The 25,579-nt window shown below is 45.1% G+C and overlaps 1 protein-coding gene across 1 annotated transcript in view; it reads left to right on the forward strand.

Moving 5' to 3' along the window:
* LOC141106879 (uncharacterized) overlaps positions 1-24,287 on the forward strand; it is a 163,494-nt gene extending 139,207 nt beyond the window's left edge. Inside the window, exons 17-22 of the mRNA XM_073597808.1 lie at positions 3,935-4,007; positions 11,916-12,006; positions 15,006-15,153; positions 15,321-15,418; positions 15,517-15,667; positions 17,818-24,287. Coding sequence (XP_073453909.1) covers positions 3,935-4,007; positions 11,916-12,006; positions 15,006-15,153; positions 15,321-15,418; positions 15,517-15,667; positions 17,818-19,859 — 2,603 coding nt within the window. The 3' untranslated portion in view covers positions 19,860-24,287. The remainder of the gene's footprint in view (positions 1-3,934; positions 4,008-11,915; positions 12,007-15,005; positions 15,154-15,320; positions 15,419-15,516; positions 15,668-17,817) is intronic.
* Positions 24,288-25,579: the final 1,292 nt, after the last annotated feature.

Genomic DNA, 25,579 nt, shown 5'->3' on the forward strand with positions numbered 1-25,579 from the left:
TCACTAAACGCAAGCATAAGGAAAGGAAACATCCCAGGTGCTGCACATCCAGCAAAACCCAGTGGTATCTGTAGTGAAAAGCAGCCTCAGTCCAGACTCCATCCAGGCCATGCCTCCAACGTGTTTCGCCCCACTCACAAGGCTTAGTCATGGAGGTCTTGAGCAGCTGGGGCTGCTTTCACTACAGATACCACTGGGTTTTGTTGGAGGTGCGGCACCCGGGACATTTTCTTTACCCATGCTTGCATACAATACCACTGTATGTTTCCCATGCCTTCAATACTGTGCCAATGTGGGGTATTGAGGGCATGGCAAAAATACAGATTTTTTGAGGGGTATGATTTGATATTCTTACATCTTCAGGGTTTAAAGGAACTAAACCCTCATATCCTTTTTAGCCAAGGAGGCTGCCGTCTTAGCCTCTGTTTGATCTGCAACTGCCATGGTGCTGCACATATGATCAGTTAAGATGCCAGCCGTTTGACAAGGGCAACCATACTGATACTTAGGCAAAAAACATAAGCATTGGCAGCAATAATGAGAAATTAAAGTGCAGTAACTTCCATTCAGGATTTCTCTTTCACCAATGGACTCTTCTGTAAGTTTCTATGGGCTGCTGAACCCATTTCACCAATGGACTTTTCTGTAGGTTGCTTTAGGCTAGGGGTCTCCAAACTTTCCTAAACAAAGGGCCAGTTTACTGTTCTTCAGGCTTCAGGGGGACCAGACTGTGGCCTGTGGGAGAAGAAAATGCCCTGGTGTCAGTGGAAGTAAACAATGCTCCATTCTTGGTGTCAGTTGGAGGAATAGTGCCCCATCATTGGTGTCAGTGAGAAGAATAGTGCCCCATTGATGGTATCATTGGGAGGAATAATGCCCCATCAATGGTGTCAGCAGGAGAAATCTTGCCCCATTAATGGTGTCAGTGGGAGGAATAGTGCCTCATTGATGGTGTCAGTGAGATGAATAGTACCCCATTGATGGTGCCAGTGGGAGGAATTGTGCCCCAAGGACCAGATAAAGGCAAGCAAAGGGTCAAAACTGGCTCCCGGGCCACAGTTTGGAGACCACTGCCTTAGGTTGATCAACAAATTTCACCAATGGACATTTCTGTATGTTGCCGTAGGCTGCTGAACCCATTTCACCAATGTACTGTTCTAGAGGTTGCCGTAGGCTGATGAACCCATTTCACCAATAGACTGTTCTAGAGGTTGCCTTAGGCTACTGAACCCATTTCACAAATGGAGTTTTCTGTAGAATGCTGTAGGCTGCCGAATCCATTTCACCAATAAACTTTTCTGTAGGTTGCTAAAGGCTGCAGAACCCATTTCACAAATGGACTTTTCTGTAGGCTGCTGAACCCATTTTGCTAATGGACCTTTCTGTAGAATGCTTTAGGCTGCTAAACCCACTTCGCCAATAAACTTTTCTGTAGGTTGCTGTAGGCTGCTGAACCCATTTCATCAATGGACTTTTCTGTAGGCTGTTGAACCCATTTCACAAATGGACTTTTCTGTAGGTTGCTATAGGCTGCTCAACCCATTTCACCAATGGACTTTTCTGAAGGTTGCTGTAGGCTGCTGAACCCATTTCATCAATGGACTTTTCTGTAGGCTGTTGAACCCATTTCACAAATGGACTTTTCTGTAGGTTGCTATAGGCTGCTCAACCCATTTCACCAATGGACTTTTCTGAAGGTTGCTGTAGGCTGCTGAACCCATTTCATCAATGGACTTTTCTGTAGGCTGTTGAACCCATTTCACAAATGGACTTTTCTGTAGGTTGCTATAGGCTGCTCAACCCATTTCACCAATGGACTTTTCTGAAGGTTGCTGTAGGCTGCTGAACCCATTTCATCAATGGACTTTTCTGTAGGCTGTTGAACCCATTTCACAAATGGACTTTTCTGTAGGTTGCTATAGGCTGCTCAACCCATTTCATCAATGGACTTTTCTGTAGGCTGCTGAACCCATATCACCAATGGACCTTTTTATAGTTTGATATAGGCAGCTCTAACCATTTCACCAGAGATGCCTGCAGAAAACTCTGGGCATCACATACATAAACCGTTTCACAAAAGAAGAAATCTCGAAACACTGTGGTATACAGAAGCTAAAAGATCGGAGGCTACCCGACCCCCGCCTACCCAAAATTGCAATGTGCTGGATGCTATCACACAAGGAAGTCCACCAACAACCTGGTGGTCCACCTTTAAAACAATCCTGAAAGCCATTGAGGTTCCATGGGACGAGGCTGAGCTGGCCACAACTGACAGAATTTGATGGAAAGCACTTACTGCCCAATGCGCCAAATTGCGCAAAAGGAACTAAGGATAGGCTGTGGTGCATCACTGCTTCTCTTTTACTTAAGAAACTGTTTTTTTATTGATACAGCTAATGTATCATTTATAAAGTCGCTATATATTTTTCACCTAAGATTCACACATTTTCCAAACGAATGATTATTAATTATAATACAGGATTCCTATAGCACTAACAGTTTGTACAGTACAAAGGAAGACAGTCTAGTTACAATGCAATTCAATATAAGAGAGCTAGGAGCCCTGCACGTGAGAGCTTACAATCTAAAGGGAAAGGGAAGTGATACAAAGGGTAATCACTGTGGAGGGGGATGAGTTGATTGAGAAAGTAAAAGTTCAGTTTTTAGGTGGAGGCGGGATAGGCTTTCCTGAAGAGATGAGTTTTCGGGCATCACTTAAAGGCAGAGTAGATGATAGCTGGACAGTTTGGGGATTGGGTGTTCCAGAGGATGGGAGAGGCTCTGGAGAAGAACACTGGAGGAGACGACGAGGGACTTAGAGAGCAGAAGGTCTTGGGAGGAGCAAAGTGGACAGTTTCTGGAGGTTGACGATGTAGCTGAGGGCAGAGTTGTGAATGGCTTTGTAAATTATTCATAATAAAGTGGAACTAAACCCATCCATTTAACGGTTGCAAAAACAGTTCCAATACCGGCATGCCAGCAGTGCCAACTGTCACATTTGCTTGTGCTCTCAACCCAACTGTCAAACCATCAAATGACCGGTGTCATAACTGACCACATGTGCAGCGTCATGGCAGCTGAAGATCAAACAGAGGCCAAGATGGCTGCATCCTTGGCTTAAGACAGTAGGAGGGTTTAGTTCAGCTTTAATTATGTTTACAAATGTGTGACTTGTTGGTGTAAGTTGGGTGAAAACATTGATAAATAGAACCCTAAAGCTTATTTTATTGTATGTAATTCATTTCTCATGAGTTTTTAAAATAAACAAGAAAGCTCCGCACTTTACAATATTTTGTTCTCAGTCCAATATGTTTTTTTTAGAAATGCTCATAATTCTTAGATGATTGGAATGTGATCAGTTCATAGAGATTCACCCATTGGTGTTTTATTAATGAGATGGAGAGTCCAGAAGGTCCAGTTCTACACACGTCAGTGGAAGTATACATGGAGCCACTACAAATGCCACATATAATATTCCCATTGCTGCCATCTTGGCTATCCTGCTCATGATCACATTCATAGGCTCCATCATTTTATAGTCATTATCCGTGGTTATAAACCAAAAAGAAGGAAAAAGCAGACTTTGACTACCAACCCCTTTACAAGAAAAGAAACAAGAAACCAATAAAATATACGACACATCCAAATAAAAATGTAAAATAAAACATATTTATACTTTATTCATGAACAAAATAAAAATCATATACATTGTAAAAATCTTGGCCAAGAATACATTGTATACACTGTAGATATGTGCAATTCGATTTCTTTTTCGGACGAAAATGTATTTTCCGCGGATTCGGATGTGTCTAAATTTCCAAATGGACATAGAAACAAATGGCAATGAATCTGACAAAGTTATAATGAATTTGTTTCATTCGGATGACGCCATTTTCGAATTTGTTTGATAATGATCTGAATTTATTGTGAATAGCTGTGGTTGTTAAGGAGCAGACGGCTGTCGCATCCTTAACAGCCATGATGGGTTTCCCTGCTGTGAGCAGAATGTGAGCAGAACACTGGGGGGTACCAGGCCCTTCAGGTTTGGTATGGATTTATGAGAAGAACCCCAACACCAAAATGTGTGAAAAAAATGTCGCTTGGTCCTCCCCAAACTCCGTACCAGACCACGGGGAGGTGCTTTGACGAAGGGGGGCTTCCCCCCCAAAGCGCCTTGTCCCCAAGTTGATGAGAACAAGGGCCTCTTCCTCATAACCCTGGCCCAGTGGTCCCATCACTCGCCAAATGCCAGGTAAACATGGGTGTTCCAGGGTGGGGAATCCCGCTGTCAGCAGATGAGTTATGGTTGTTAAGGAGCAGGCGGCTGCCACATCCTTAACATCCATGACTCATTTGCTGTCGGCGGGTTTCCCTGCTGTCGGCAGAATGTGAGCAAAACAACGGGGGGTACCAGACCCTTCAGGTATGGTATGGGTTTTGAGAAGAACCCCAACACAGAAATGTGTGTTCCTCCCCAAACTCCATACCAGACCCTTTGCTCTAGTATGTTGTGACGGGAGTCACTTTGGGTGGGGGGTTTGTGCAACTCGGCTTACATTGGAGAGCTCTGGAAACTCTGTGTCCAGCTTCCCCGGACCCTCTTATGTGTGAAACACCCTGTGTCCATTAGGGGCACAGGGTGCCTGAGAACCCCACTATAATCTGTGCTAGTCAGACTCAAATTTTGTATATATTGTGTGTTGTCTTATGCTTTTGTGGACTCTTTGCTGTGATTGTTTGGGGTGTGGTTGTATTCCATTGTTTGTGTCTATCTGCCTTGGAAGAAACGTATATTATGGGATGGATATCTATGTGGAGGGGGCGGGGGATTCCTCCAGCTGAGTTACACAAACCCCCCACCCAAAGTGACTCCCGTCACATATGTATTTTAAGGGGAAACCCACGCACCCATTTTTCTTTTAATGGCATGGGGTTCTCCCCAAACTCCATACCAGACCCTTTATCTAAGCATGCAGGCTAAGGGGGGGGGGGTGAGCAAGTGCCCCCACTCCTGAACTATACCAGGTCACATGCCCTCAACACGGGGAGGTGCTTTGGGGAAGGAAGGCTTCCCCCCCAAAGAACCTTGTGCCCAAGTTGATGAGCACAAGGGCCTCTTCCCCAAAACCCTGGCCCAGTGGTTGTGGGGGTGACTTATCAGAATCTGTAAGCCCCCTATAACAAGGCCCCCCCTTGTGAATGAGTATGAGCTAAAAACGTGCAAAGTGAAAACAGAGACCGTTTTCGACAAGTTCCTTATTCAAAACCCCACAAAAAATAAATGTCCCTCCAACGTCAATCACGATGAACGCCCAAACGTATGAAAAAAAAATAATAAAACCTGCCAAACACAACTGGTCCCGTGTCCCGTCACTGGCTGAATGCCAGGTAAACATGGGTGTTCCCGGGTGGGGGAATCCCGCTGTCGGCAGATGAGTTATGGTTGTTAAGGACGCAGCGGTCGCCCACTCATAAACAACCATAAATTCTCACAATGATTTTGGGTCCATCTGAAGTTATACCAGGTGGGTTAGAAATCCCAGTATAACGAATATTCGAAACGAATCCCGAAGAAATAAAACAAATCCAGAAGAAATGAAACAAATCCCGAAGAAATTAAACCATTTTTGAAAAATGAACCGGACTGACACAACAAAAACGAACAAACAAAATTATCAACCTAACAAATACATTCCGAAATTAAACAAAGCAAAGTTTCCCGGCGCGCACATGTCTAATACACAGGTACCTTTACTGCCATGCTACTGTATATTGGAAATGATATCACAAGTATTAATAAAGGTCTGGTGAGGAGTCCTCTTGTAGTGCGACATCCATATAAAATATCCAATTGGGAAAACTAGTAAGTGGTTCTCTAGGAGGTAGACAACATCAGCCCGTCACACGGCACAAAAGGATTGCCTGAATTAAAGTAAATTCACACGGGCAATGCAATGGCTCCGTCCTTCCAAAAACAGATGAAAAGTGACCAGGCTGCCTGGATATACCAGAGATATACACTATATTGTCAAAAGTATTGGGACACCTGCCTTTACACGCACAAGAACTTTAATGGCATCCCAGTCTTAGTCCGTAGGGTTTAATATTGAGTTGGCCCACACTTTTGCAGCTATAACAGCTTCAACTCTTCTGGGAAGGCTGTCCACAAGGTTTAGGAGTGTGTCTATGGAAATGTTTGACCATTCTTCCAGAAACGCATTTGTGAGGTCAAGCACTGATGTTGGATGAGAAGGCCTGGCTCGCAATCTCAGCTCTAATTCATCCCAATGGTGTTCTATCGGGTTGAGGTCGGGACTCTGTGCAGGCCAGTCAAATTCCTCCACCCAAAACTCGCTCATCCATGTCCTTATGGATCTTGCTTTGTGCACTGGTCCAAATCATTTGGTGGAGGGGGGGATTATGGTGTGGGGGTTGTTTTTCAGAGGGTGGGATTGGCCCCTTAGTTCCAGTGAAGGGAACTCTTAAGACATCAGCATACCAAGACATTTTGGACAATTTCATGCTCCCAACTTTGTGGGAACTGTTTGGGGATGGCCCCTTCCTGTTCCAACATGACTGCGCACCAGTACACAAAGCAAGGTACGTACTTGCTCCTCTTTACTACACGCAGAACCAGGCCCCATCTGCCACAACCCTGGCAAACAGACGACACCAGAAGTCTCAAGAGACACACCCATGCTCTTGAGCGAGCATGGCGTAAATCTAAATCCCTGCAAGACTTTACCCTCTACAAATCTGCCCTTCTCGAATACAACTCCTGCCTCCACACTGCTAAACAAACCTATTACAACACTCTCATCAAAACCCCCTCATCCAAACCTCGTCAACTCTTTTCTAACCTTAATTCCTTACTTCACCCCCCACTGCCCCCAACCACCAACTTGCTTACCTCTCAACAGATTGCCAACCACTTCAATAGCAAAATCGACACAATTCGCAAGGAGATATCCAGCATTCAAATGCCTCCCCTACCCAACCCAACATATCAGGTCCAACACCACACTCAATACTCTCCTCCTTTTGCCCAGTTACCACAGATGAAGTTGATAAACTCCTCTCCATGGCCCTCCTCACTACCTGTCCCCTGGACCCTGTCCCCTCTCAATTACTGTGACCACCTTCCCGCTCTATCTTCAACTCCCTAACCCATATCTTCAACCTCTCCCTCTCCTCCGGCACCTTTCCTTCCCCGCTCAAACATGCACTGGTTACCCTCATATTCAAAAAACCCCTCACTAGACCCCACCTGTTTGAATAACTTAAGACCCATCTCCCTTCTCACGTTTGCCTCCAAGCTCATCGAACGCCTTGTCCATGACCAAATGAGTCGCTACCTCACGGACAACAACCTTCTCGACCCCCTACAGTCTGGCTTCCGCCCACAGCATTCTACTGAAACTGCCCTACAAAAACTCACCAATGACCTAATAACTGCTAAAACCAATGGCCACTACTCCATACTCATACTTTTAGACCTCTCTGCTGCCTTTGACACAGTTGACCACCTGCTCCTCCTCAGCAAATTACACTCCCTTGGCCTCCGTGATTCTGCATTATCCTGGTTCTTCTCCTACCTATCTCAGCGCACTTTCCGTGTCACTTACAACTCCATCTCCTCCACTCCCCTTCCTCTTTCTGTTGGGGTACCCCAAGGCTCCGTCCTTGGGCCTCTCCTATTCTCACTCTACACCTCTTCCCTGGGCAAGTTGATAACCTCCCATGGCTTCCAATACCACCTCTACGCTAATGACACACAGATCTATCTCTCCACTCCTCAACTCACCCCCACTATCTCCTCACGGATCTCAAACTTACTGAATGACATATCGATATAGATGTCACACCACTTCCTCAAACTTAATCTTTCTAAAACTGAGCTTGTTATATTTCCTCCTTCACGGCCCCCCCATTGGTCCCTCCACACATGCCAGGGTCCTGGGTGTAATCCTTGACTCTGACCTCTCCTTCAGCTCCCATATCCAATCACTGGCTAAATCCTGCCGCCTTAACCTCCGCAACATCTCCAGAATTCGACCCTTCCTGACTAATGACACCACAAAGCAACTTATTCACTCCTTGATTATTTCCCGCCTTGACTACTGCAACTCTCTCCTTAATGGCCGACCCTTACACTGCCTATCCCCCCTTCAGTCTATTATGAATGCTGCTGCTAGACCAATACACCTCACTAACCGATCCGTGACTGCTGCTCCTCTCTGCCAATCTCTTCACTGGCTTCCCCTACCTCACCGCGTAAAATTCAAAATGCTAACCATAGCATACAAGGCCATTCACAACATCTCCCCCAACTACATCACCAAACTTATCTGCAGATATCACCCAAATCATCCCCTCCGCTGCTCCCAGGACCTCCTGCTCTCCAGCTCCCTTGTTACCTCCTCCCATGCTCGCCTTCAGGACTTCTCCAGAGCCTCTCCCATCCTCTGGAATTCCCTGCCCCAGTATGTCCAATCAGCCCCTACCCTGTCCACCTTTAGGAGATCCCTGAAAACTCATTAATTCAGGGAAGCCTATCCCACACCCACCTAACAACTGTCCCCGAGCCACCCCCATCAAATCATTCTCTGCAGCTATTACCTTTTGTACCACCACCCCCTCCCTTTAGAATGTAAGCTCTACGAGCCGGGCCCTCCTGTCCCTTCTGTATTGAACTGTACTGTAATTGTGTTGTCCCCCCTCTACATTGTAAAGCGCTGCGTAAACTGTTGGTGCTATATAAATCAAGTATAATAATAATAATAATATAAAAAACATATGTATGCTTACATTTTTGTAGTTTTTCGGTTTGCCTCTCCATATTATTATAGCTAATATTATTCCTAATATCACCATTAATATTATCAGAATAACCCATTATAGGAACAGACATATTTATTATTTAAGTAGGGGGGAATCGAAAAAAAAAAACACTATTTATTTCAGTGCTGCATATTTATTCACATATATTTTATTTATTTATATTTTTTTATTATAACTTTTCATTTGTCAAGTATCCATTCAGGAGTAAAATATGCAAAAAAAATTAAGAATGCACCAAAAAGAAGCTGTCAATTTATACAAAAAAAAAAACATAGGCTGCAGTTCTAAATACTTCCACAAGGTGGTGATCTCACTTATTGCTCGGGGAACGCCGAGCAGCGAGAAGATACTAAACAAAGAACAGAATTGAAGCGCCACAGACAGGAAGTTCCGGGTCAGAGGTCAGTCTGGAGAAGGAGGAGAGGAGACGTTAGAGCTGGCAGAGGTAATAAGATATTATTTTCTATTTATTCCTGGGAACCCCCGTCATGTCCGTCCTCTTCCTCCATAGTCACTGTGATGTCTATTTATAGTACATCTCCAACCTAAATATAGAACCATTTATCCAACTGTCCATCCAGAGCCTCTGGTTTATAGACCGGATACATCCTAAATATAGAACCATTTATCCAACTGTCCATCCAGAGCCTCTGGTTTATAGACCGGATACATCCTAAATATAGAACCATTTATCCAACTGTCCATCCAGAGCCTCTGGTTTATAGACCGGATACATCCTAAATATAGAACCATTTATCCAACTGTCCATCCAGAGCCTCTGGTTTATAGATCAGATACATCCTAAATATAGAACCATTTATCCAATTGTCCATCCAGAGCCTCTGTTTTATAGATCAGATACATCCTAAATATAGAACCATTTATCCAATTGTCCATCCAGAGCCTCTGGTTTATAGACCGGATACATCCTAAATATAGAACCATTTATCCAATTGTCCATCCAGAGCCTCTGGTTTATATATTGGATATTCTAATGATACTTAGTGCCATCTAGTGGACAAATACTGTATTTTAACTTGGTGAAAAACATTCGAACAGTACAGGAAATAGCCTAATAACCTTCGTTTTTTTTTTTTTTTTTTTTGTTTCATTTTTTGTTTTTGCCTCATTCACACATAATAAATGTACACGCACTTTCACCGTGCAAATTGCTATGCAATTTTTTTTTTATAAATACACCTCACAAATCATCTCACACAAGGTTATTAATAGTTAAGCAAAGGGAAGATTTGGAGTGTAAAAATACCAGACATATAATGAAGGACTTCAAAATAGGGATGAGCTCCCGGTTCGGTTTGAACCACGTTTTGACTGAATTTTGCTAGTTCGGTGCTTCGATGAACGGCCAAACCTAATGGGCGCTTGGCCCAGCTGAACCTCTGCCTGCAGCGTGGTTTGAAACATTTAGTAGTAGTATTCTTAATAATGCTAGATGTGACAGCTTTCCGCTCAGGTTGGTTGCTAGGAAGATGACAGCCGCTGACGTTCTAGCAACCATGACTTATCCCTGCCCAAACCCATTTAGAGGTCAGCCAGGGATTCCCAGCTGACAGGTAAATGTAAACAAAGAGGTGCTGATAGCATTAAAAATGTCTTAGGGGGCCTCCCCAACATTTATACCAGACCCTTCAGGTCAGACATGGATTTTAACCTCCTCCCGCCCGCGCTATAGCCAAATAACGGCCACAGCGAGAGCCTTAGTTGCCGGGAAGGCGTCAATAGATGTCCTCCCATGCATGAGCCACGTGCGCGGCCCGCTTTGTGACCACCAGGTCAATGAGAGCCAGCCGATCACAGTTCGGAGTAAGGGGCCAATAGACGTCCTCCCGTGCATGAGCTGCCTGCGCGTGTGCGTGGCGCGCTCTGTGATCACCGGGTCAATGAGACTCGGCTGATCGCAGTTCCCAGCCCCTTACCACGTGATCTGCTGTCAGCCAATGACAGCTGATCCCATGATGTAAACAAAAGATCGGTAATCAGCTTTTGACAGAGGGACATCGTTTCCGAACAGGGTGCAGGTGCCTTCCGGTGCCATCTGCCAGTAAATATCAGTGCCACCTACAGGTGCATATCAGTGCCGCCTACCAGTGCCCACCAGTGCCACCTATCAGTTCCTAATCATCAGTGCCACCTATCAGTGCCCATCAGTGCAGCCTATCAGTTCCTAATCATCAGTGCCACCTATCAGTGCCCATCAGTGCAGCCTATCAGTACCCATCGGTGCAGCCTATCAGTGCCACCTATCAGTGCCAATCATTGCAGCCTATCAGTACCCATCGGTGCCGTCTATCAGTACCCATCAGTACCGTCTATCAGTACCCATCAGTACCGTCTATCAGTACCCATCAGTGCACATCAATGAAGGAGAAAAATTACCTGTTTTCAAAATTTTATAGCAAACTATGAAACTGCTTTTTTTTTTTCGAAATTTTCGGTCTTTTTTTGTTTTTTTTGTTTTTTTTTAGCAAAACATAAAGAACCCAGCAGTGTTTAAATACCACTAAAAAAAAAGCTCTATTTGTGTGAAAAAAATGCTAAAAATTTAATTTGGGTGCAGTGTAGCATGACCGCGCAATTGTCATTCACAGTGCGAGAGCGCTTAAAGCTGAAAATTGGCCTGGGCAGGAAGGGGGTTTAACTGGCCAGTAAGCAAGTGGTTAACAAGGATCCCATGCGAAAAAAAAATGGCGTGGGTTCCCACACAAATTTCATACCAGATCTTTCACATTTGATCTGGAATTTAAAGGGGAACCTTATGTATAACAAAAACATTTGGTGGGTCCCCCCCAAAATCCATACCAGACCCTTATTTTAGCATGCAAGCTTTGCAGGCCAGGAAAGGCAAGTGTGCATTCCCTCTGCCCCTCTCTGAATCCATCATCGGGCCCCCCCAAAATAAAAAAACCCACCGACGTGTTCCAATGCCGTAACTCTCCGTAAATGATAGTCGCCAGCCCCCCTGCAGCAAAATGTTAACAAAGGAGGAACACAATGGAGACATTCTTTATCCAGGTATAGTGCAAAATAACAATCAGCTTATTATTTGTCGACAGAGAGGAGTGTCCTGTTTTGAATCACGTGACCAAATCAAGAAGCATGGACAAAGAACAAAGCCAAGTGACCGAGGGAATATTAAATCCAGAGGTAAACTATCACAAGAAAATGTCATAGGTACTTCTGAGTTTGTACCTCTACTCCAAATAAAGAAAGCTGTCAGGAATTGGATCACCTGCTGGTGGCACTGTGGTTCCCAGACCTGTAGGTTGTAGTTCTGGTGTTCACCAGCGGGTGTTTCTCAGCAGCAATTTCTAGCTGTTAGTCATCACCAGATGCTGACTGCTGGGAGGGTATTTAGTCCCTCCTTTACTACTCTATCTTGCCTGTGTTCTGCCTGATCCTCTTTGCATGGCCCTGGCTTTGATACTGATGACACATTAATAGTCTTACACTGCTTTCTGTATTCAGTATATTGTATTATAGTTAGTTCAGTAGTTAGGGTTTCTGTTACTTAGATTGCTGGTTAGGTATTTTGTCATTTGGTTATGGTACATTTGTATCCTCCCGTTTGCTGTATATTTTGTTTGCTGGGTTTTGTTTCAGTTAAGTCCCTTATTCCTGCAGCCCTATGGTGTGGTCACATAATCTTTCTTTGGCGTCTGCAGGGAAAGATCGTTGGGGAGGGGCTTCTATTACTGTAGTATGAGTCTGTGTCTGGCCAGCCCTGATTGGTGCTTCTATGCTGGTCACATGACAAAAGAAAAACAATTGAAATTTGATTATAAATATCAAATAACTGTTTTACAATAAATCTTTATTGAACATCAAATGTGCATTTATTTTTGTACATTGATATGGTGTGGGCAGAGTCAAAGATGATTGACAGATTTCATTTTGTTCAGACGGTATCTGAATCCAAGGCTTTTTTTTTTTTTTTACTGTACAGGTATTAGCAATTACATTGAATATATTTAATACTAATTTATAAAAAAAACCTAAGCATTTTTTGTGAGCTTCTTAATGAATGTATTCAATCAGCATACTATATCCCACCCCCATAGTGTTTAGCAATAGGAGGACATGATGGAGGAGGGAGAGAGGGGAGTGTCATTTACCACATTGTGTGACTCTGAGTTCGAACATCTACCCCTAAATAAAGAAAGCTGTCAGGAATTGGATCACTTGCTGGTGGCACTGTGGTTCCCAGACCTGTAGGTTGTAGTTCTGCTGTTCACCACCGGGTGTTTCTCAGCAGCAGTTTCTATCTATTATTCATCACCAGATGCTGACTGCTGGGAGGGTATTTAGTCCCTCCTTTGCTACACCATCTTGCTTGTGTTCTACCTGTGTGCCCCTTGCTCCTTGTGACCTGTTACGCTGTTCCTGATCCCTTTCCCGCCTGCTTCAATCGGCTCCTGTCTCCTCTCCCTGTCCTGATTTTCTCCCTGCTCCTCCTGCCTGATCCTCCGTGGATGACCCTGGCCCTGTTACTGACAACACCTCTTCAGTCTTACCCTGAGACTGGGCTACATGGTAGACTAAACTACTGCTCTTTCTAAGGTCAACTGATCAGAACACAGGTCTGGGTAGTGTCTCATTTTGAAAATATAGCGCAGACACCACCTACTCAAGATATCTTTGTCGCGGGGAGACACTACAAATCGGGTATACAGTTGTATATGAAAAATGAAAAACGCTCTGCAGGTAACTGAGCCAGTATGCACAGGTCTGGAAAGCGCCCAATGCAGAGCTTACATCGCAGATCACACTAATCAAGATATCTGCACCAGAGGTAGACACTAGGAATTGGGAACATCTCAGAGGTTGTACCACCTCTCTCAAACTTGGAAACGTTCAGCAGCTAACTGACACCATTCTGAAAGGGCCATAATGCAGAACCTGGTGCATGAAGCTCACATTCCAATATACACTATATTACCAAAAGTATAACTGCTTTGACTCTTCTGGGAAGGCTGTCCACAAGCTTTAGGAGTGTGTCTATGGGAATGTTTGACCATTCTTCCAGAAGCGCATTTGTGAGGTCAGGTACTGATGTTGGACGGGAAGTCCTGGCTCGCAATCTCCGCTCGAATTCATCCCAAAGGTGTTCTATCGGGTTGAGGTTGGGACTCTGTACAGGCCGTTCAAGTTCCTCCACCCCAAACTCGCTCATCCATGTCTTTATGGACCTTGCTTTGTGCACTGGTGCGCAGTCATGTTGGAACAGGAAGAGGCCATCACCAAACTGTTCCCACAAAGTTGGGAGCATGAAATTGTCCAAAATGTCTTGGTATGCTGACACCTTAAGAGTTCCCTTCACTGGAACTAAGGAGCCAAGCCCAACCCCTGAAAAACAACCAAACACCATAATCCCCCCTCCACCAAATGATTTGGACCAGTGCACAAAGCAAGGTCCATAAAGGCATGGATGAGCGAGTTTGGGGTGGAGGAACTTGACTGGTCTGCACAGAGTCCTGACCTCAACCTGATAGAACACCTTTGGAATGAATTTGAGTGGAGACTGCGAGCCAGGCCTTCTCATCCAACATCAGTGCCTGACCTCACAGATGCACTTCTGGAAGAATGGTCAAACATTCCCGTGGACGGCCTTCCCAGAAGAGTTGAAGCTGTTATAGCTGCAAAGGGTGGGCCAACTCAATATTGAACCCTACGGACTAAGACTGGGATGCCATTAAAGTTCATGTGTGGAATGGGTATGACAAACACATTCGCACAATTGAAGAAAAATTGCTGTACTTCCTCCATTGTGTATAATTCCTATATTATCAGCACCATCTAGTGGCCACAATACAACCTTTCTTTGCTGATTGAGGTATTTCTAAAAAAAAAAAAAAAAAAAAAGGATTATGGCCACTAGGTGGTGCTGATGATATAGGAATCACAAATAATAGATGAAATTCAGCATTTTTCACCCTGATTGTGCAAAGGTTTGTCACATTCGCTCAACAAACGTTATATACATAGACTTATAGATGTCTGATAAGCACCAATAGTAGAGCCCAGCTCCCTGGGCTTATATTACAGGTAGGCCCAGCATTCTTTGGCTCACTGGGGTCTAGGTATGCCTTCTGTGTAACTTCTTGTTCCTTTTTATATATATATATTCTGGCATCTTTGGGGTTTAGGATGAAGAAATGAAAGAAATCAAAATTGAGATTAAAGAGGAAGAAGAAGAGATTTTAGTGGGTGGAGATCAGCAGTCTATGGAGGAGGAGGAGGAGGAGATGATTATGAAACATGAAGAGGAAGAATCTTCTCTACCTATAGACACAAGTAAGTAACAAACACTAAAGGAAGAAACCGTTCACATTTTACTTTTACAAGTATAAAGTGTGTCTTTACATTGTTACATGAGTTGAAAAACAAGATAAATGTCCATCCAGTTCACAAAAAAAACAACCTGAAACAATTGAATTAGTCAGTGTGTGTGTTTCCTACAGATGGATCCAGTAATGGGAACCCACCAGAGAGATGTCCCCGTCCTCTGTATTCCCGGGATTCCACACAGGAAGATCATATCATCCCTCACCAGGATCAGGTAGATGGGACTCAGCATGAAGATAGTATGAGAGGACATTCTTCTATGTAATTTCTTGTTCCTTTTCACAAATCTATTCTATCATTTTTGGTGTTTAGGATGAGGAAATAAAAGACATCAAAGTTGAGGATGAAGAAGAAGAAGAGACGTCAGTGAGTGGAGATGAACAGTCTACGGAGGAGGAGGAGAACGTGAATGAGAAGAATGTGGAAAGTAAAAAGGATGATTCTTCTCTTTATATTGACACAAGTAAGTATAACAAAACTAAATACAGAAACAGTTCACATATTCATATAACATCTATAAATATAAAGTGTGTATTTACATTGTTACATGAGTTGAAATATAAGACATCTCCATTGTGTTCACCTATAAAATCCAAAGTGGTAGTTCTTCTAGAGTAGGGCAGAAAAGCCAAAAACAAATGAGGAGGAGATACTGTACACCATATGAAAGGTCCATCTCCATTCCTCAATATAACGTCTTGTTCCCAACAAATGAGGAGGTGATACTGTACACCATATGAAAGGTCCATCTCCATTCCTCAATATAACGTCATGTTCCCAACAGATGAGGTGGACTTACTGAACACCATATGAAAGGTCCATCTCTATTCCTTAATATAATGTCATGTTCCCAACAAATGAGGAGGAGATACTGTACACCATATGAAAGGTCCATCTCTATTCCTCAATATAACGTCACATTCCCAACAAAGGAGGAGGAGATACTGTACATCATATGAAAGGTCCATCTCCATTCCTCAATATAATGTCATGTTCCCAACAAAGGAGGAGGAGATACTGTACACCATATGAAGGTCCATCTCCATTCCTCAATATAATGTCATGTTCCCAACAAATGAGGAGATACTGTACACCATATGAAAGGTCCATCTCCATTCCTCAATATAACATCATGTTCCCAACAAATGAGGAGATACTGTACACCATATGAAAGGTCCATCTCCATTCCTCAATATAAGGTCATGTTCCCAACAAATGAGGAGGAGATACTGTACACCATATGAAAGGTCCATCTCCATTCCTCAATATAAGGTCATGTTCCCAACAAATGAGGAGGAGATACTGTACACCATATGAAAGGTCCATCTCCATTCCTCAATATAACGTCATGTTCCCAACAAATGAGGAGGAGATACTGTACACCATATGAAGGTCCATCTCCATTCCTCAATATAACGTCATGTTCCCAACAAATGAGGAGGAGATACTGTACACCATATGAAGGTCCATCTCCATTCCTCAATATAACGTCATGTTCCCAACAAATGAGGAGGAGATACTGTACACCATATGAAGGTCCATCTCCATTCCTCAATATAAGGTCATGTTCCCAACAAATGAGGAGGAGATACTGTACACCATATGAAAGGTCCATCTCCATTCCTCAATATAATGTCATGTTCCCAACAAATGAGGAGATACTGTACACCATATGAAAGGTCCATCTCCATTCCTCAATATAACGTCATGTTCCCAACAAAGGAGGAGGAGATACTGTACACCATATGAAAGGTCCATCTCCATTCCTCATCATAATGTCATGTTCCCAACAAAGGAGGAGGAGATACTGTACACCATATGAAAGGTCCATCTCCATTCCTCATCATAATGTCATGTTCCCAACAAATGAGGAGGAGATACTGTACACCATATGAAGGTCCATCTCCATTCCTCAATATAACGTCATGTTCCCAACAAATGAGGAGGAGATACTGTACACCATATGAAGGTCCATCTCCATTCCTCAATATAATGTCATGTTCCCAACAAATGAGGAGATACTGTACACCATATGAAAGGTCCATCTCCATTCCTCAATATAACGTCATGTTCCCAACAAAGGAGGAGGAGATACTGTACACCATATGAAAGGTCCATCTTCATTCCTCAATATAATGTCATGTTCCCAACAAACGAGGAGGAGATACTGTACACCATATGAAAGGTCCATCTCCATTCCTCAATATAATGTCATGTTCCCAACACATGAGGAGGAGATACTGTACACCATATGAAAGGTCCATCTCCATTCCTCAATATAACGTCATGTTCCCAACAAATGAGGAGGAGATACTGTACACCATATGAAAGGTCCATCTCCATTCCTCAATATAACGTCATGTTCCCAACAAATGAGGAGGAGATACTGTACACCATATGAAAGGTCCATCTCCATTCCTCCAATATAACGTCATGTTCCCAACAAATGAGGAGGAGATACTGTATCATTTATCAGGCTTGTATACATATTTGGAGTATGATTGCACTCAGTTCCATGGCAGCACTCCATAAAATAGTTTAGTCCTAGACCTAATCATATGGTTTCTGAATGTGAAGGATACTTGTAAACGTTTACAAATTGCTTTCCATTAGGTGGACGCTACGTCAGGACCACCTCTGAGGATCCTTCCATTTCATCCTCGGATTATAATGCAAATCATAAGAACATCACAAAGCACATCCCCGGAGTGAATTTCATCATCCAGAATACACAGAGCTCAAGGGATCCCTCCAATCCTCCGGAACCATCTGACCAATCACATACTTCACCTCCTGATACACATCTAAGGAATGACCCTCCGGAGAAGTCAACAGATCCATCCAATCCCAAGGATTCTTCCCTGAGCCCTGAAGGAGGAGAGAGTTCTTTATCCTGTCCGGTGTGCGGGAAACGTTTCGCTAAAAGCCAAGAGCTTCTTAAACATCAGAAAACTCACAGGGGCGAGCGCCCCTTTCCATGCCCGGAGTGCGGGAAACGTTTCACCCAGAAGGCGCACCTCCTGACGCACCAGAAAATCCACTCGGACGAGCGTCCCTTTTCATGTTCAGAGTGCGGGAAACGTTTCCGTCAGCAAGAGAGCCTTCTCGCGCACCAGAAAAGCCACAAAGCTGCCGTGCCTTTTTCCTGCCCGGAGTGTGGGAAATGCTTTACCAAGAAAAGAAAGTTTCTCGCCCACCAGAAACTTCACAAGGGCCCTCGTCCTTTTTCGTGTTCAGCGTGCGGGAAAAGCTTCGCGACCAAACAGCACCTGACTATCCACGAGAGGATTCACACGGGGGAGCATCCTTATTCGTGCTCAGAGTGCGGGAAACGTTTCACTCAGAAATCGAACCTTCTTAGGCACCAGAGAAGTCACGCCGGCTTGCGCCCGTTTTCGTGTTCGGAGTGCGAGAAATGCTTCACCAATAAAAGAAGTCTCCTCAAGCACCAGAAAGTTCACTCGGGGGAGCGTCCTTATTCGTGTTCAGAGTGCGAGAAGTGTTTTGCCCGGGTGGAAGAGCTGCATAAACACCAGAGAATTCACACGGGCGAGCGCCCCTTTTCGTGTTCGGAGTGCGGGAAAAGTTTCACCAAGAACTCGCACCTCATTTCACACCAGAGAGTTCACACGGGCGAGCGCCCTTTTTCGTGCTCGGAGTGCGGGAAATGTTTCACGCAGAAAACAAGCCTCCTGAATCATCTGAGGATACACACAGGCGAGCGCCCTTACTTATGTTCAGAGTGCGGGAAATGTTTCGTCCGGCTCAAACAGCTTCAGAAACATCAGAAGTTTCACACGGGCGAGAGCCCCTATTCGTGTTCAGAGTGCGGGAAACGGTTCAGCCAGAAAGAAGGGCTCCTTATACATCAGAAAATTCACACGGGCGACAGACCTTATCCCTGCACAGAGTGCGAGAAAAGTTTCATCCAAAAAGGAGACCTCCTTACCCACCAGAGAATTCACACGGGCGTGCGTCCTTTTTCGTGTAAAGAGTGCGGGAAAACTTTCACTATGAAGCAGCACTTGCTGACCCACGAGAGGATTCACACGGGGGAGCATCCTTATTCGTGCCCGGAGTGCGGGAAATGTTTCAATCAGAAATCGAACCTTTATAGACACCAGAGAAGCCACATGGGCCTGCGCCCCTATTTATGTTCGGAGTGCGGGAAACGTTTCACCGATAAGAGAAATCTTCTTAAACACCAAAAAACTCACACGGGGGAGTGTCCTTATTCGTGTTCGGAGTGCGGGAAGTTTTTCAGTCACAAAGAAGCTCTTCTTCTACATCAGAACATCCACACCGGGGAACGGCCGTATTCGTGCTCCGAGTGCGAGAAGTGTTTCGTTGAGGAAGGAGAGCTCCTTACCCACCAGAGAATTCACACGCGTGAGCGTCCTTATTCATGTTCCGAGTGCGGGAAATCTTTCACTATGAAGCAACACTTAATAACCCATGAGAGAATTCACACGGGGGAGCATCCTTATTCGTGCCAAGAGTGTGGGAAACGTTTCACTCAGAAGTCGAACCTTCTTAGACACCAGAGAAGTCACATGGGTGCGCGTCCTTATTCGTGTTCAGAGTGCGGGAAATGTTTCACTGATAAAAGAAATCTTCTTAAACACCTTAAAACGCACATGGGTGAGCAATCCTAGTTCTTGTTATAGGAATAAAGGAAGTATTTTGTTCAGGTAGAACTTCACAACATTCACACAGGTGATCAGCCCTTATACTGTTACAGAGCGCAGTCTAAAAGTTGCACGCCAAAAAAAATTCACACAGACGACAGACCTTATTCATGGTCAGAGTGCGGGAAATGTTTTATTCATAAACAACGATTACTTGTACACCAGAGAATTCATATAGGTGAGCATCTTTAGAGTGTGAGAAATGGACGCTCACCGGCCACTTTATTAGGTCCACCTTTCTAGTAGCGGGTTGGACCCCCCCTTTTGCCCTTATTCTTGGTGGCATAGATTCAACAAGGTGTTGGAAACGTTCCTCAGAGATTTTGGTCCATAGTGACATGATAACATCACGCAGTTGCTGCAGATTTGTGGGCTGCATTTCCATGATGCCAATATCCCCTTCCACCACATCCCAAAGGTGCTCTATTGGATTGAGATCTTGTGAGTGTGGAGGCTATTGGATCTGGTGAGTGTGGAGGCTACTGGATCTGGTGAGTGTGGAGGCTACTGGATCTGGTGAGGGTGGAGGCTATTGGATCTGGTGAGTGTGTAGGCTATTGGATCTGGTGAGGGTGGAGGCTATTGGATCTGGTGAGTGTGGTGGCTATTGGATCTGGTGAGTGTGGAAGCTATTGGATCTGGTGAGGGTGGAGGCTATTGGATCTGGTGAGTGTGAAGGCCAATGGATCTGGTGAGTGTGGAGGCTATTGGATCTGGTGAGTGTGGAGGCCAATGGATCTGGTGAATGTGGAGGCCAATGAATCTGGTGAGTGTGGAGGCCAGTGGATCTGGTGAGTGTGGAGGCCAATGGATCTGGTGAGTGTGAAGGCCAATGGATCTGGTGAGTGTGAAGGCCAATGGATCTGGTGAGTGTGAAGGCCAATGGATCTGGTGAGTGTGGAGGCCAATGGATCTGGTGAGTGTGGAGGCCATTGGATCTGGTGAGTGTGGAGGATACTGGATCTGGTGAGTGTGGAGGCTATTGGATCTAGTAAGTGTGGAGGCTAATGGATCTGGTAAGTGTGTAGGCTATTGGATCTGGTGAGTGTGGAGGCTATTGGATCTAGTAAGTGTGGAGGCCAATGGATCTGGTAAGTGTGTAGGCTATTGGATCTGGTGAGTGTGGAGGCCACTGGATCTGGTGAGTGTGGAGGCCATTGGAGTACAGTGACCTCCTTGTCATGTCCAAAATAAAGTGGTGAGATGATTTGAGCTTTGTGACATGGTGCATTATCCTGCTGGAAGGAGCCATCAGAAGATGGGTACACTGTAGTCATAAAGGGAAGGACATGGTCAGCAACAATACTCAGGTAGGCCATGGCGTTTAAACCATGCTCAATTGGTACTAAGGGGCCATGCTCGCATGTTGTTTACGCCAAATTCTGACCCTAACATCTGAATGTCACAGCTGAAATCCAGACTCATCAGACCAGGCAACGTTTTTCCAATCTTCTATTATCCAATTTTGGTGAGCCTGTGTGAATTGTAGCCTCAGTTTCCTGTTCTTAGCTGACAGGAGTGGCACCTGGTGTGGGCTTCTGCTGCTGAAGCCCATCTGCTTTAAGGTTTGATGTGCGCTCAGAGATGGTATTCTGCATACTTTGGATGTAACGAGTGGTTATTTGAGTTACTATTGCCTTTATATCATCTGGAACCAGTCTGCCCATTCTCCTCTGACATCAACAAGGCATTTTCCTCAGCACATCTGCTTCTCGCTGGATATTTTCTCTTTTTCCCACCATTCTCTGTACACCCGAGAGATGGTTGTGTGTGAAAATCCCAGAAATACTCAGACCAGCCCGTCTGCCACCAACAACCATGCCACATTCAAAGTCACTTAAATCCCCTTTCTTTCCCATTCTGATGCTCGGTTTGAACTTCAACAAGTCGTCTTCTCCACATTTATATGCCTAAATGCAATTTGTGTTATCAAGCCATTGAACAGGTGTACCTAATAAAGTGGATGGTGAGTGTATATCATTATGAAACAAATGTTACTCAAGCACCAGCAAGTCACACAGGTGAGCGTCTGTTCTCATGCTCAGAGTGTGGAAAATGTTCTATTTCCGAAGAAGACCTTTTTTACACACCTGCGATGTTATACAAGTGAGCGTCCTTATTCATATCCAGAGTGTTGCAAATGTTTTAAACAAAAAAAGTACAAATTTTACGCACCAGAAAATTCATGCTGGTGAGCATAATTATTCATGTTCAGAGGGCAGGAAATGTTTCTCTATGAAACAAGTCTTATGCAGCAGAGAAGTCAGGTGGACGAGCGTCCTTTCTCATGTTCAAAAAAAATACCAGATAATTCAATCAGGCTAATACCCTTTCCACGTTTAGACTGTGGGGAAGATTTCGCTTGGAAAGAAAGCCTTGTTGGACATCAGGGAAGGATCCTTTTGTTCGGAGTGCAGGAAATGTTTTACACCTGAATGAAATCTACCTCTCCAGGTAGAGAACACATACCTGGTGATTCTGTTGGCAAATGTTCACTCCATAGAATAACTGCATGCTTATTCGTTTTTTTGTTTTTTTCGTACGGGGTACATTCTGGCAACAGGTGGAGTCCATTGGGTTGAGCCTCCTGCTGGCTATAGGTAGAGTCTATTGGATTGAGTCTGTGGAATCCATTGGGTTGAGCCTCCTGCTGGCTACAGGTAGAGTCTATTGGGTTGAGTCTGTGGAATCCATTGGGTTGAGCCTCCTGCTGGCTACAGGTAGAGTCTATTGGGTTGAGTCTGTAGAATACATTGGGTTGAGCCTCCTGCTGGCTACAGGTAGAGTCCATTGGGTGGAGTCTGTAAAATTCATTAGATTGAATCTCCTGCTGGTCTTAAGTAGAGTCCATTGGGTTAAGTCTTCTGCTGGCTACAGGTACAGTCCATTGGGTTGAGTCTGTAGAATCCATTGGGTTGAGTCTCCTGCTGGTTATAAGTAGACTCTATTGGGTTGAGTCTCCTGCTGGCTACAAGTGGAGTCCATTGGGTTGAGTCTCCTGCTGGCTACAGGTAGACTGCATTGGGTTGAGTCTCCAGCTGGCTACAGGTGAAGCCATTGGGTTGAGTCTCCTGCTGGCTAAAGTTGGAGTCCATTGGGTCGAGTCTCTAGCTGGCTACAGGTAGAGTCCATTGGGTTGAGTCTCCTGCTGGCTACAGGTAGACTGCATTGGGTTGAGTCTCCAGCTGGCTACAGGTGAAGCCATTGGGTTGAGTCTCCTGCTGGCTAAAGTTGGAGTCCATTGGGTCGAGTCTCTAGCTGGCTACAGGTAGAGTCCATTGGGTCGAGTCTCCAGCTGGCTACAGGTAGAGTCCATTGGGTCAAGTCTCCTGCTGGCTACAGGTAGAGTCCATTGGGTTTGGTCTGCTGCTGGCTACAGGTAGAGTCCATTTGGTTGCGTCTCCAGCTGGCTACAGGTGGAGCCCATTGTGTTGGGTCTCCTGCTGGCTACAGGTGGAGTCCATTGGGTTGAGTCTTCAGCTGGCTACAGGTAGAGTCCATTGGGTTGAGTCTCCTGCTGGCTACAGGTTGAGTCTGTTGGGTCTAGTCTTCTGCTAGAGTCTTCTTTGTGGGGGGTTTTCAGGCTCTTGTGGTGACATCTGTCTATTTCTGTTCTATTTTTCTTCCTGTCAGTATTTTTTTTCTCTTTTTTTTTGTATTTTCCATGATAAAAAAGAAAATCCAGCAAATAGAATGGGAACCCTCATATGGGTAGGTAGACCCAGAAACTCTGTAGATAGAAGTCCGCTGGCCTGAGTTTCCTGCTGGATTCCTTTTTCTTTCTTGGGGACTCTGTTGGTGTTGTGTCTACTACAGCTCCCGTCTATCTTCCTGCCAACACATGCCCCATGTAGACCCAGAAACTCTGGTGGTAGAAGTACACCAGAGTTACGTTTTGTTATCACATTTTTCAGGGTGTAATTTGATAATTTTAGGCCTGTTGGGAATAAATAATAGTAAGACAACAGCACTACGCAGCTGGCAATATGCATTGCAACACACTGGCAACTGTGTGAAGGAGGTGGGCAGCAAAGACAAGGTAACACATTGGCTGTCATGACAATACATGGATAACTGTACCAACTCACAGGATACAAACAAGCAATAGTGGGATTACATAGGCAAGAAAATTGTGGAATATCCAATCAGGATTTGTCTTTTCCCAATGAACTTTTGTGTAAGTTGCTATCTGCTGCTGCATGTCATTGCTCTTATTTTATTTATTTATATATATTTTTTGTTGTATTGAAAGAGCTTGGTTTTCATTGGTCCAGCCAATGTATAATAAATTGGATGTCATTTTTGTACTTCAGTTATACAAGATTTGATTTGAATTCTGTCTGTTTTATTGTATGTTAATCAGTCCATGTCTGTAAAATAAACGGAAAAGCTCTACACTTGACAATTTTCTGTTCTGAGTCACATTTATTTTTTTAAATGACCACAATCATTAGATGGATGGTGACTGGAATGTGTTAAGTTCATAGAGCAGGCATCAGTAAATGGTGGACCGTGGTCCGGATCTGGACCAAGTGATAGTCCCACCCGTATCACCGTGGTCGCCCCACTTAGGAACCTGGTCACTCGCTCTCTTTTTGCCTGGCCTCCCTGTAGATCCCGCTGCTGTTCTACTTTCCCCCAGCCGCCCCATTATCATCTTTGCGACAGGGTAGAGGACAGGGGAGGCGGCAGGTCGGGACGGAAGGAAGGAGCTGCAAGCGGGTGATTGGCTGCTAGGATGCTGGGTGGTCCTAACAACCAATCATCAGCTTGTTAAAAACAAAAGTTGGGCAGCTCCTGCCCTCTGTCCAGACCTTCCCTGTGTGTAAGGCAGGACTGTGAGTAAGCATGTATGAAAGGGTGGGAAGGTGAGGACACTGCTATGAAAAGGTGGGGGGGGGGGGGGGGTACAGGGGGTGAGGACACTACTCTAAAAGAGTGGGGAGAAAGGGGGAGTGAGGATGCTGCTATGAAGGTGGGGGAGGGAGGACAGTGCTTTGAAGGGGGGTGATGGGGGGGAGTGAGAACAGTGCTCTGAAGGGGGGGCACTGCTATGGGTGGGGAGGGGGACAGGGGGTGAGGACACTGCTATGAAAGGGTGGGGGGGGGGAGTGAGGGTGCTGCTATGAAAGGAGGGGGTTAAGTGAGGACAGCCTTTTAATTGGGGGGAGACACTTCTATGAAAGGGTGGAGGGGTGAGGACACTGCTATGAAAGGGTGGGGGGAAAGGGGGAGTGGGGGTGATGCTATGAAAGGAGGGGGGGTTGATTGAGGACAGTGGTTTCAATGGGGGGGGGACACTTCTATGAAAGGGTGGGGGAGTGAGGACAGTGCTTTGAAGGGGGGTGATGGGGGGGGGGAGTGAGAACAGTGCTCTGAAGGGAGGGCACTGCTATGAAAGGTGGGGAGGGGGCAGGGGGTGAGGACACTGCTATGAAAGGGTGGGGGGGGAAGGGGAGTGAGGGTGCTGCTATGAAAGGAGGGGGTTGATTGAGGACAGTGGTTTTAATGGGGGGGGGGCACTTCTATGAAAGGGTGGAGGGGTGAGGACACTGCTATGAAAGGGTGGGGGGGGGGAAGGGGAGTGAGGGTGCTGCTATGAAAGGGGGGGGGGTGAGGACAGTGGTTTCAATGGGGGGGCACTGCTATGAAGGGGTGGGGGAAAAAGGAGGAGTAAGGACACTACT

Source organism: Aquarana catesbeiana, linkage group LG08 (genome assembly GCF_042186555.1).
Source record: "Aquarana catesbeiana isolate 2022-GZ linkage group LG08, ASM4218655v1, whole genome shotgun sequence".
Taxonomy (NCBI): Eukaryota; Metazoa; Chordata; class Amphibia; order Anura; family Ranidae; genus Aquarana; species Aquarana catesbeiana.